The sequence below is a fragment of the Patiria miniata genome, unplaced genomic scaffold (genome assembly GCF_015706575.1).
Source record: "Patiria miniata isolate m_02_andy unplaced genomic scaffold, ASM1570657v1 HiC_scaffold_9, whole genome shotgun sequence".
NCBI lineage: Eukaryota > Metazoa > Echinodermata > Asteroidea > Valvatida > Asterinidae > Patiria > Patiria miniata.
In genome coordinates, this window is record NW_024037076.1 from 8,605,427 (window position 1) to 8,617,925 (window position 12,499).

General features: G+C 41.4%; 1 protein-coding gene across 1 annotated transcript; it reads right to left on the reverse strand.

The window, feature by feature from the left end:
* Positions 1-798: 798 nt before the first annotated feature.
* LOC119719932 (perlucin-like protein) lies at positions 799-8,614 on the reverse strand. Its single transcript, XM_038189415.1, has 3 exons — positions 8,281-8,614; positions 3,402-3,737; positions 799-1,875 (listed from the first exon to the last, which is right to left on the reverse strand). Exons 2-3 carry the CDS (start codon positions 3,668-3,670, stop codon positions 1,656-1,658), a joined length of 489 nt encoding a protein of 162 aa, XP_038045343.1. The 5' UTR covers positions 3,671-3,737; positions 8,281-8,614; the 3' UTR covers positions 799-1,655.
* Positions 8,615-12,499: the final 3,885 nt, after the last annotated feature.

Consider the following 12,499-nt stretch of genomic DNA (forward strand, 5'->3'; position numbering starts at 1 on the left):
AAAAACATCATGCGGAAAAGCCTTATGTTCTGTTGGAAACAGACCAGGCGCGGTTCTACGGGGGGGGGGGGGCATTTTGTCTAGCCCCCCAAAAATAAATTCAGTAAAAAAAAAATTGCATTAGCGAAAAGAAGGATTGTGATGTACATGTGATGTACACGGTCTCCCCTAAAGAAATAGTCATGACAAGGGTGCATTTGTAGTTAATATAGTGTGAATGATTGTGGGATTTTATTGGCGCTCCCCATTGAAAATATGGCATGAGCCCCCCCCCCCCCTCCCCCACCTATTGATTTTCGGAGGCCTAAGTGTCTGGAGAAAATAACCGGTCTACATTTCAGCACGCCTTCCTGAAAAAAATTCTGGATCCACCCTGCTAGCCTCCCCCCCCCCCCAAACAAATAAAATATTGGTTCTAGAACCGCGCCTGAAACACACATAGAACTGTAGTTTTTTAAGGAATTTTTTTGGGGGTTAGACAAATTTTTTTTGGGGGGGGAGGGGGGCGCTATTAAAAGCCCCTCTAGCCCCCCCCCCCCCCCCCCCCATTAGAACCGCCACTGAATTTGGCTGGTTGTCAGACGTACCCCATTTGAGGGACTTGCCCTCAGAATTGCAATATAGCTGATCGATTTACCAGCTCGTGATAGGGTTAATAGGTCGTATTCGTGTTGGTGTTGAAAATACGGAGAGTATAATGTCAATGGTTATTTTGGTTAAAAGTTACCTTTATAGAAATGCAACTGCAAGGGATACAAAATAAGAAAACTATTAGACAAACAGAAACTGTACATTTAATTTTCCTGTACGTTATCAGTCACATTGAAACTTTTATTGGAAACAGTTAAATAAGAAGAAATCTGCTCAACCTGTGAACACAGTTTTTTTCTGCTGGTTCCCTTGTTTTATTCACTCTCTGATCTCCACACAGACCTTATTTGTGCATTAGATTACAGTTTTCTTGCCTACTCAGGCAAAATGGCAGCTTGTTCCACAACAGATACATTAATGAACTGATGTACTGATGAACTATTCTGAACTGACTGGTTAAACTGGTTCACTAAAATACAATAAAGACGGGATAATCTCGGATTAATAATTAGGCTATTACATGTACTGCAATATAACCCTTGAATTTAACCCCAAATCCCATTCATTGACCTGTACAAATCACGTGAAATTTGTAGGCCCTAAACTTGTCTTAAAATTTGCTTAAGAAAAGCCCCCCAAGTTACTGCAATTGATCTCCCTGAATATTATGAAACATTGTACAATTAAGGATAATCGGTTATGGATCATTTAAAATTCATACCGACAATTATGGACCCCGGAATTTATCCTCCAAAGATGAAACAAATTCTTCACGAAATTGACTCACGTACAGAGTTATAGCTAAAACGGCATGGTCTGACATCATGGCTATGAATAGCACACTTGGATTTGCAAAAGGGCGCGATACAACATCTATGGTCTAGCACTGCACAACCTTACAGCCATTCTTCATGGGAAAACTCTTTTCAGATACATTTTACGAAATTCGGTGAGCGGATTCTCCCACTCACATCCAATGGCAAGCACTGGCCATAATTTGTTTTAAATTTTATTAAGTATTTCTTATATTTTGACGTTATACAAGATCAACTATTGTGAAGCTTCTAGTAACCACTCCCTATTGGTTTCTTCTCGCAGACGAAGCACAATTGGGCAGTATCGGTTACTTTGTTGTCGTTCCACTGGCGATTGTTGCTGTTGACCTCCACAACGTCCTCCTCACCTCCAACGTTGTTTGGCTCACCAGGCCGCCAGTTGAAATAGTTGAGTACGCTACCATCCTCCGCCCATCTCCAGAGTCCCTCCCTTACCAGATCATTGGCTCTGTATAGGAGACAAGACAAAAAAGAGACGAGTTTGTGAACTGGAAATTTGATTTCATATCATTTTATGACGACAGGCAACGCTCGCAATGATTCTAAAATCCCAATGGTTGCTAGGCGGTCTGACGTTTCGCCACATGTAGTTTGTGATTGGCTTTATCTAGAGCACGCCTACGTCATGCGGAACGTGGGGATATTTAAATTAAGTTGACCCCTATATGCCACAGATCAATCGGTCACTGTCCGCACGCTACTCTGTTCACGGATATTCTGAGGTAGGCTAGTGTGTGAAACAGGGGAGCGTGAGGCCTCGGGTCTACTTTATTTCAAACTCGGTCTCAACAGCAAATTTAATGACGGTGTGCTGCTCAACATCACGGGAATGAACGATTTTTTTCTCACTATTTTGCTTTAAAACATTGTACTTAACCACTTGACATGTTTCTGTTAGCAAACATCATTAATTTCAAAATTACATCAATGATGCGAGGGGCAGACATCTCGATAATTGCATTTAAGAGACACATACATTTCGGCCCCTTGAACGCGTACAAAACCTATTGCACGGAAAGGCGTAAAAGTAGGTCAACTGAGATTTTCGTTATCACGAAGAGACACATATCTTTACTAATTAATTTTTGCTAATAACTATGTTCATTCTAAAATTACTGGGTTCACGTAAAAAATCCACCTCTTATAGAATCATTGGAAGTTTTCCTTACTGCACAAAGTTGTTGCAAAGTAGTATTTTTGCACTTTTATTATAGGAGAAACTACTTTTGTGATTATCTCGAAAATGTTTTTTCTTCAGTATCCACATATGGGGCTCTTCGTGAAAACGGTGACGACTTTATATTGGCTTTTAGTTTTGCAAAACGCGGACAAATGGCAAAGCCCAGTTTCAATCTCCCCGACAGAAATTGCATCATTGTATCGATCATTTTTTTTATCAAGGAAGTAAATGTGTGCTTGACCGGTTTTAAACACTCTGGATAGTCAGACCGGTTGATGTTTGGATGTTGATTGTGTGAGTCTGAGGGTGATTATTAGCATCCAGACTCCAACCGGTCTTAAGCAGAATTTTAATACCGGCCATGCATCAATACCTATTCGGTCAATGATAAAAACTTTTCACTCCAAAAGTCAAAACAAGTCAAACATTATAAATGTCCAGTGATTTTGCTCAGAAGTTTTACTTCATGTTATTTTTTCCGGGAAACCCCTCTAGCTATATATCATTAATGGCTCTCTTGCGAGTCGTCGTAAACAATTCCTTATATGGAGATTGGCGCGCGCGTCAAGTGCACTGTGCGAAGTGACGTAAAGCGCAGCTGTGCTAGTGAGTGTGAGTTTTAGGACAATGAAATACTGATCCAAATTTCATGTGACACTAGAAAAGTGTTAAAGACCAGTCAGTCGATCTCTATCGACTGTTTAAAACCGGCCACGTGACAGGCTCTCGACCAATAGGAATGGGTAAACTGTCCTTGGTATTTAAGAATAATAATTCGTGATATTTTAGCTCACCCGATCCAGTACCAATCCTCACAGTGGTGGCGCCTATTGGTTATGAAGAAGTTGTTGACCCACACACTGTCCGCCTCGTTTCTGATAGTGGCCAGCCAGGCTCCTTCGGCTCTGCAGACATGGTCAGCGTACAGCCACCATTCGTCTTCCGTGTTCCACAACTTGTAGCAGTTGCCTCCCGGACGCTGAGTGTAGCCCGAAGAACACCAGGCGCTCACCGAGGCAGTGGCAGCCGCCAGAAACACCCAGGCTAGGAGAAGTCGGTTCATGGTTGGCTTCGATGTAGTTCGTTGGGGAGAATCGTCTGACTGTGGGCCCTCAAACAAGTTCTCTCCCCTAACATGAGTGACAGGTGAAAGATAATGAGAGAAAAAATAGAAGTAGTAATGAGACGGTGGACTTCTTAACTCATTAAACAATTATAGCAACCCTGTCAAAACACGTGTTATGTACCACGGGCCTAAGGATCGCTATCACTTCATCTGAAGACAACATCGAAATTATTTTTATTTCATTAAGATGAAAATGATACATGTATAATGGTTGTAGATCCAGATAGAATGACAAAAAAAGTTTGGTTTGTAATGAAACGAAGATGAAAATGTCTTTGGAATGCTAAAGACTTTTAGGCTGACGGATTAAAATTGCTACCATTCAGTGGAACCGCTATTCAAGGGTTGAAAGCGTAAAGATAAGAATACGAGTCCCTGTTTTCTGACGACGGGTATAGTACACTGCCCGAAACGTTGAGTTTCCCTCGGTTCTTTTCAGAATCTCACAACTCACAAAAGAGATGTGTGACATTGTCACGTGATAACAGCCAAATGGAGTTGATTGCACAGTATATTGAGCAGAAGCAGATGCAGAAGCGCAGAACTAGAAGCAGAAACCGTGAACGTATTGCTATAATTGCTATCACCACAATGCAAAACCTTCAAATCCTATCGGATTCTCTCATATTATTACAAAATCACACGGCAAACAAACGCGTTGGCCATTATATTCTTCAAAACGAAATCTACATCCCGGAGCCGAGTTGAATGACCGCGGAAGATCTCGGGTCTCGCGCGGTTTCCAACGCACGCGTCCAGTCAACTCTGTAAGATAATTTGGCCTTGATCGCGTGGGTGCCATTATGCACGCATGATTCCACGGTCGTACAGTTGAATGAGGATCCTAGGACTGCAAAATTAATCTGTTAAGTTTTCTGTGCATATTTGAATAGGTCCCAAACCATGCTACCACACTTGTGGTAAGGCTGTTAAAAAGGTTGTGGAATCCTCGAAGACATTTCCGTCATTTTTCGGGTATATGTTACGAAAGCCCGTTAGTGCCATCGTATGATGTATACATTGCTCTTTTGCAAGTATATGTTTGGTAAATCTTGTTTTTCCGATGTATATGTTTGGTGAATCTTGTATTTCGGATGTATATGTTTGGTGAATCTTGTTTTTCGGATGTATATGTTTAGCAAGTCTTGTTTTTCGGATGTATATGTCTAGCAAGTCTTGTTTTTTGGATGTATATGTTTAGCAAATCTTGTTTTTTGCAAGTATATGTTTGGCGAATCTTGTTTTTTGCATGTATATGTTTCCCGAGTCTTGTTTTTTGGAAGTAAATGTTTCCCGAGTCTTGTTTTTTGCAAGTATATGTTTCCCGAGTCTTGTTTTTTTGCAAGTGTTTCGCAAGTCTTGTTTTTGTGCAGTCTATTTTTAGTAACAGTCTTGTTTTTTGGAAGTATATGTTTCCCGAGTCTTGTTTTTTGCAAGTATATGTTTCCCGAGTCTTGTTTTTTGCAAGTATATGTTTCCCGAGTCTTGTTTTTTGCAAGTATGTTTCGCAAGTCTTGTTTTTGTGAAGTCTATTTTTAGTAACAGTCTTGTTTTTTGGAAGTATATGTTTCCCGAGTCTTGTTTTTTGCAAGTATGTTTCGCGAGTCTTGTTTTTGTGAAGTCTATTTTTAGTAACAGTCTTGTTTTTTGGAAGTATAATGTTTCCCGAGTCTTGTTTTTTGCAAGTATATGTTTCCCGAGTCTTGTTTTTTGCAAGTATGTTTCGCTAGTCTTGTTTTTGTGAAGTCTATTTTTAGTAACAGTCTTGTTTTTTGGAAGTATATGTTTCCCGAGTCTTGTTTTTTTGCAAGTATATGTTTCCCAAGTCTTGTTTTTTGCAAGTATGTTTCGCAAGTCTTGTTTTTGTGCAGTCTATTTTTAGTAACAGTCTTGTTTTTTGCAAATATATGTTTTGCGAGTCTCAGTTTTTTTTAAAAGTATATACATGCATGTAGGGACCCGATCTGCTACTCCCCACACAAAATTGTTGCACCCCTATTTTTATTTTTGGAATAGTCTTACTAGCTTGTACATGTACTTGTAGCTGCATAACATGTGGTCCATGTAATAATGGTACGGTATCCGGTCACTTCGGCACCTTGGCAACTCGGCACCCACCAACTCGGCACCTTGCCAACTCGGCACCTCGCCAACTCGGCATTCAGTCGGCACACAGCCAACTCGGCACCTGGCCAACTCGGCACCCAAATTTTGCTTCTTTCTCACAACTTCCAACTCAGCACCTGACCAACTCGGCACCTGTCATCCCGAAAGCAAAATTTTGTTTTGCCGTTATTCACAACCAATACCCCATCTCGATTTTTTTGGGGGGGGGGCTGGAAATGTTGGCGCTGTGCGGCTAGGCGAGGCACTTGTCACCGGCCGTGCGCGGTGGCGATGGCCGGAGGGCATGTGCGGTCAAGCACGGTGCATGTCACCGGCCGTGCACCGTGGCGATGGCCGGTGTGGATGTGCGGCCAGGCCAGGCGCAGTGCACCGTTGCCGTGGACTTGGGAGGACAAGCGTTGACCGGTGACGGCCAGCGTACAGTGCTTGCTACCCGTACTCAAAATATCGAAGGAACTGTCAACGAACGTTGCAATCTGACATCGCAAGTTCCATTATAAAAACAATTAGGCTATTAGTAACAGCGTATTTTCCAGCTCAATGAAAATCAATAATGTGCGGACTGATTACTGAGAAACATTTCGAATTTTGCACATGGGGAGGTGCCGAGTTGGTCAGGTGCCGAGTCGGCTAGGTGCCAAACTGGTTTTTGTACAGGTGTCTAGTTGGTGGGTGTCGAGTTGGTGGGTGCCGAGTTGGTGGGTGCCGAGTTGGTGGGTGCCGAGTTGCCAAGGTGCCGAGTTGGCAGGTGCCGAGTTGCCAAGGTGCCGAAGTGACCGGATACCGTACCATTATTACATGGACCACATGTTATGCAGCTACAAGTACATGTACAAGCTAGTAGGACTATTCCAAAAATAAAAATAGGGGTGCAACAATTTTGTCTGGGGAGTAGCAGATCGGGTCCCTACATATATACTTTAAAAAAAAACCGAGACTCGCAAAACATATACTTGAAAAAAACAAGACTGTTACTAAAAATAGACTTCACAAAAACAAGCCGCGCGAAACATATTTGCAAAAAACAAGACTCGGGAAACATATACTTCCAAAAAACAAGACTGTTACTAAAAATAAACTTCACAAAAACAAGACTCGAGAAATATACTTGTAAAAAACAAGACTCTGGAAACATATACTTGCAAAAAACAAGACTGTTACTAAAAATAGACTTCACAGAAACAAGACTTGCGAAACATACTTGCAAAAAACAAGACTCGGGAAACATATACTTGCAAAAAAACAAGACTCTGGAAACATATACTTCCAAAAAACAAGACTCGGGAAACATATACATGCAAAAAACAAGATTCGCCAAACATATACTTGCAAAAAACAAGACTTGCTAAACATATACATCCGAAAAACAAGATTCACAAACATATACATCCGAAAAACAAGATTCACCAAACATATACATCGGAAAAACAAGATTCACCAAACATATACATCGGAAAAACAAGATTTACCAAACATATACTTGCAAAAGAGCAATGTATACATCATACGATGGCACTAACGGGCTTTCGTAATATGTAGCCTAAAGGTGTGATGAAATAAAAACGACTTTTGTGTTTGTCATGAAATGAATACAAAAGGTACCTCTGAGAACTGTTTTTCAGGTCCTGTTTCGACCCGAACGTGCAATTTGTGTAAAAGTCGTCGTTGGGGGCAACAAACAAAACATAGTAAATCGTGACGTAATAAACAGCGTAGTATAAACGAGTCCTGTTTATTACGTCACGATTTACTATGTTTTGTTTGCTGACCAATGGGACTTCGGACCAATGAAACGTTTATACCAATGGAACGTATAGCGACCAATGGGCCGTCGGACCAATGGACCAAGCGCGGACCAAGCGCGGTCCTGCACATCCACACTGTATCGGCCGGCTATCACAAACACACGTACGCACAGACCGTCACACCCATGTCGAAGCCACGAAGTATCAGTTACGAACAATAAGTACTGCGCAGTGATCGGGGTCATACATCGGTCATACGGGTTCTCTCGAGTGACATGCACTGCGTGCAATAATATGTGCACTGAGAATTGTCTTCTCATATTTTGTCATCCATCCGTTCGACGATCTTGTATACATCTGCATGCATATCAACTTGTGGTGTCATGCGCAATTTAGATTTGGTGATATTTGTAAAGGTCTGTTTAGTTAATCTTATATTTTTGACTGAGAGATTATTTAAGCTATAATTATTAAGTTTTTTGGTTCCTATAGTTGCTTCTATCTCACTTTGGCCTGTGTGTCTCTTTTGATTGTATAGTAGTATTTTTTCCGTCGTGTGGTATGTGTATTTATACAATCTTTGTGATTTTTGTGGAAATTGTTGTGTGGAAATACAAGGGGCCGTATAGCTGCAATGTCATGGGGGAAACAATAATAAACAGACAAAGTACTCACCGATTTCTTCAAACTGTCTGTTCAAGATGACTGTGATGCTGATCAGCCAGATGTAGACTCAGACGAATCCAGATGATTGTGAATCGAAAGAGGCGCTAACACAAATATATATAGGAAAACGAAGCGGGTGCATCTCTGGACCTTAATTCTCCTTGATGTTAGTTAATTCGGCAGAGATGTTTTGGCAGAGGTAGAGCGAAAGGGACATCCCCACACACAGAACCTACATACCTTCTTAAGCCTAATTACAAAAGGCGCTTTTTGCGTTTCTTACTGACACGGCTCTTGTAGATTCTTATTCGAGTCGTTTCCATGCCTCTAAAAGTTCTCATGAAAAAAAACACGAATCAGAACAGCATCCTCGATGCTCGGTATGCAGACTAAATGTTGGCAATGTAATCCAAGCCGGATGTGACCTTGCCCCGAAATATCTGTAAGGGATTGTCCCTCGAAAAGTCCCTTGCACTCAGGTGCGTTTGCAAAGGGGATCACGTGATATAACGGAAACCTGCAAGTGTTATTCGGGCATGTCACCATGATCTACTCAATAAAATTGTGTCAGTTTCTAAGCGAGTATTAATTAAATCCAACCATTTACAATCTACTTGAAACCCACTTGCCTTAGTTTTTTTTTTTCCAAAGCAATTTCACTTTGTTGTTTTTTTTAAGTTATTGCAGCCTCACACACACACAGGGAGTCTAGTAATTATAAGAATAATAAAATTTGCAGCTTCACTGCTAGATGAAAAGATATAGTCCATCATTTGTAATTTGTGCATTTTGTTCGTTTGAAGCAACAAAAGTGCTCAAGATCTAGTGAAGGATACTGAACAACTAACCGGATGAAGTTTCAGCTCAGCTTCTGCTGTATATTCCGAGAAAAACAGAATTCTAGCATCTCAATTTCAAATCAAAAGTTGCTGAATCATGTTTTGAATAGACCGCTTGCAGACGCGATCGATAATTGGCGCGCGAAGGTGCACGACGCCATGTTATGGGACAAAATGTGCATGGATAGATATACGCCTGTCCCACAACATGGCGTCGCGCGCCTTCGCGCGTCGATTATCGAACGTATCTGCAAGCGTTCTATTGGGCCTGAATTCAGCGTCCGAGAAGCGTTCTCACTGAGCCGATTCATAGATATAGAATAAAAAGACTAGATCGGCAGCGCGTACACACGCGCGGACTTGCATGGAGGGTCACTTGCTGGAGGAAAGCAGCCTCGACTCCAGGGGCGCGTGCTCGTTCCTTACAATTACCCCTGGCTGTGATGATGACGTAAATGACAGTGAATGGCTATTCACGGCGTACTGCGCGGGCATTTCGAAAATTGCACGCCGGGCGCGCCCGTAATGCGCTCGCGCTCGCGTGCTTAGCTTTGCACGTAACGTCACGTACGAAAAAAAAAAATATGATTCAAAAGTCGCGAAGCCTGTACGATATGGATTATGTCAGCCGCGTTTTTCGCTAAAAAAACCCCCGGTATCTGTGGTTGTAAGGCACGAAAGGGGTACGTACATTTAAAGCTATAGTCCATCATTTGTAATTTGTGCATTTTGTTCGTTTGAAGCAACAAAAGAGTTCAAAATCTAATAAAGGATACTAAGCAACTAACCTGATAAAGTTTCAGCTAAGCTTCAGCTGTACATTCCGAGAAAAACAGCATTCTAAGATCTCAATTTCAAATCAAAAGTTACTGAATCATGTTTTGAATTGCAGCTATACGCGACGTCGCGCACTGATCCGACGAATTATAACAACCGCGCGCGCGTGTGCGTCGTTCCAATACTTGCGCGCGCTGCGCTGAATAACAAACTGTTGTGTTCGTACGTCAATAATACCCGATTAAGGAGAGACTGAGATTAGGGATACTTTTCTGGTTGCTTCGTATTGTATTCACGTTCATAACACACTAGAGTACACACGTACTAGAATGTACAGACGATCAACAAATGACGTCATACACTGGTTGCACTATAAATAGATCACTGCAGTCTGCATACACTACATCCTCTCCCCCCTTAATATCGAAGCTGTACACACACAAAAACATCATTTTCAACCCTATGAAAATGTCCTCGACTGAAAATACTGTCTATTAAGCAATGTCACACCTCACAAAAAAAATGCTAATCCTACAAACACTTGTTGCAAGAAAACCAAAGTTCAAAACAAAGAAAATCCTTTTTTCCATAATTAAATCCAAGTCCCTAGACAAGGTAGCAATGGCTTTTTTTCTCTTCCTGCCCTTAATTTGAATAAACGGAACTTCCCTTAGGATTTCCTTCTTGTTTGCTTATTTTTTTTCTTCTTTTTAACCCATGACATTCCAATACCGTACAATTTCAACTGCAACCTTTTTTTTTGTTTCAAAACTGCAACTCTAAAAACTTGTTTAAACAACTTGAGTAACACGATACATGTAAACATTAACACAACTGTAACAACTCAAAGTGCAGTGCATGCACCTTTTAACTCTCATGCAGGCCTCTGCGAACAACAGTTAGGTTATTCCATAGTCTCAATGAGTCTGTCTGGGGGTTTGCTGACCCTTGATGAGTGACGTAGGGGTTTGGGTGAAGCACTGGAACCTGCGGTTACGGTCGGTGTCGCCGATTGTGAAGTTTGCTCACCATTTGTGACGTTTGAGGGTGGCGCGTGTGTACGTTCTGTATGAGGAATTTGCGAGCCAACGACTGGAGCTGTCTCAGCGGTAGGGATAAACACCGGCATGGATGCTAGGTCAGACATATCAGTATCTTGGTGAGCTGAGGTGTGCATCCCATCCTCGTCGCCACTGTTGTGTTCGTACGTCAATAATACCCGATTAAGGAGAGACTGAGATTAGGGATACTTTTCTGGTTGCTTCGTATTGTATTCACGTTCATAACACACTAGAGTACACACGTACTAGAATGTACAGACGATCAACAAATGACGTCATACACTGGTTGCACTATAAATAGATCACTGCAGTCTGCATACACTACACAAACGAACTACTAATTTAAATTTTCCTACGGTGCTTCCTAAGAATCACCGTTGGAAATGCCTTCTTTCGTTGATTACTTCAAAATGACAGCTTGCCAGAACGGATAATTTCACAGGGAGTTTAGTTCCCTTACTATCTTTCAACTAAGTTTGTTTTTCAACAATAATTACGCCAGTTACTTTTCGGATGGCTGCAAATGATGGACTATAGCTTTAATACAAATCTTTGCTAATTAACACAACGTCCAAACGTTGTGTTTGAAAGGACTGATTCTTCAAAATCACAACTTTTAACATTTTAAAGATGGCGTCGGCACGTAAAACGGATAAACTGCAGCCCAAATTATAATGTACCGTATTTTGGTACATTTAAATTACACAATTCCAGAAGTTACGATCGCGCAAGGCATGATGGGAAACAACATGGCAATGCAAGATCGTACCCACGGGGCACGAGGTTGGGAGGAAAGATCATTGATCTCCATATACACAGACTGGATAGGACATCGCGTACGAACGTGCGTCCGCGCGCGCGTTTTTTGAAAAGGGTGAAGAACACAATTTCGCATTCGAGTTGTGTACACTTTCGAACGGAGGATTAAAAAATGAAGTTGGGTTTTCTTCGGTTTCTTTGTCATTTTTGAAAGAATAAAAGAAACGGAGATCTAAATTGATCAAAATCGACGAGGAGTATAGTCAAGGTGTGCGCAGCATTAGATTGCTGGAGTCGGGAAGTAAGGAGTGTTGAAGAATAGGACAATTATTCGCAAGTAAGTTGTTTTTTTTTAACGAGGCCTATACAACATGGCATGGAGGAATATAAACATGGGAATGACAAAGCAATTATGTCGCTCTGAGTTTGAGAAGACGGGCCTGTGTGGTAGCTAGCGAGATATTCTGTTCAAATTCCATGCGATCTAGGCCCGTCATGCTCAGTGGTCGGCATCATTTTTCTTTAAAGGGAAAATACAACATTTGCAAACATCAAAAAATAAAACTACCAAATCATTTTGAAATACCTTGCTGGACTGTAAGTGAATGGCAGTGTAAAGCATCTTGTAAAATCATGGCACCTGGTTTACTGTCATTTTCAAGAAAAGTGGTATTTTTGTATCAATTTCCAACGCTGATCGGCCAATCAGCGTTGGAAACAACTGGCTTTTTTTCAAATACTGGCCCCAATTGACCATCGCACTTGTTTGCAATCGATTACAAACCTATGAAC

Excerpts from the sequence above, each read along its gene's own strand:
- LOC119719932 (XM_038189415.1), bottom strand. The coding sequence starts at position 3,670 with ATGAACCGACTTCTCCTAGCCTGGGTGTTTCTGGCGGCTGCCACTGCC. Across the intron at positions 1,876-3,401 it reads GAGGATTGGTACTGGATCGG|AGCCAATGATCTGGTAAGGG; the intron begins GTGAGCTAAAAT and ends TCTCCTATACAG.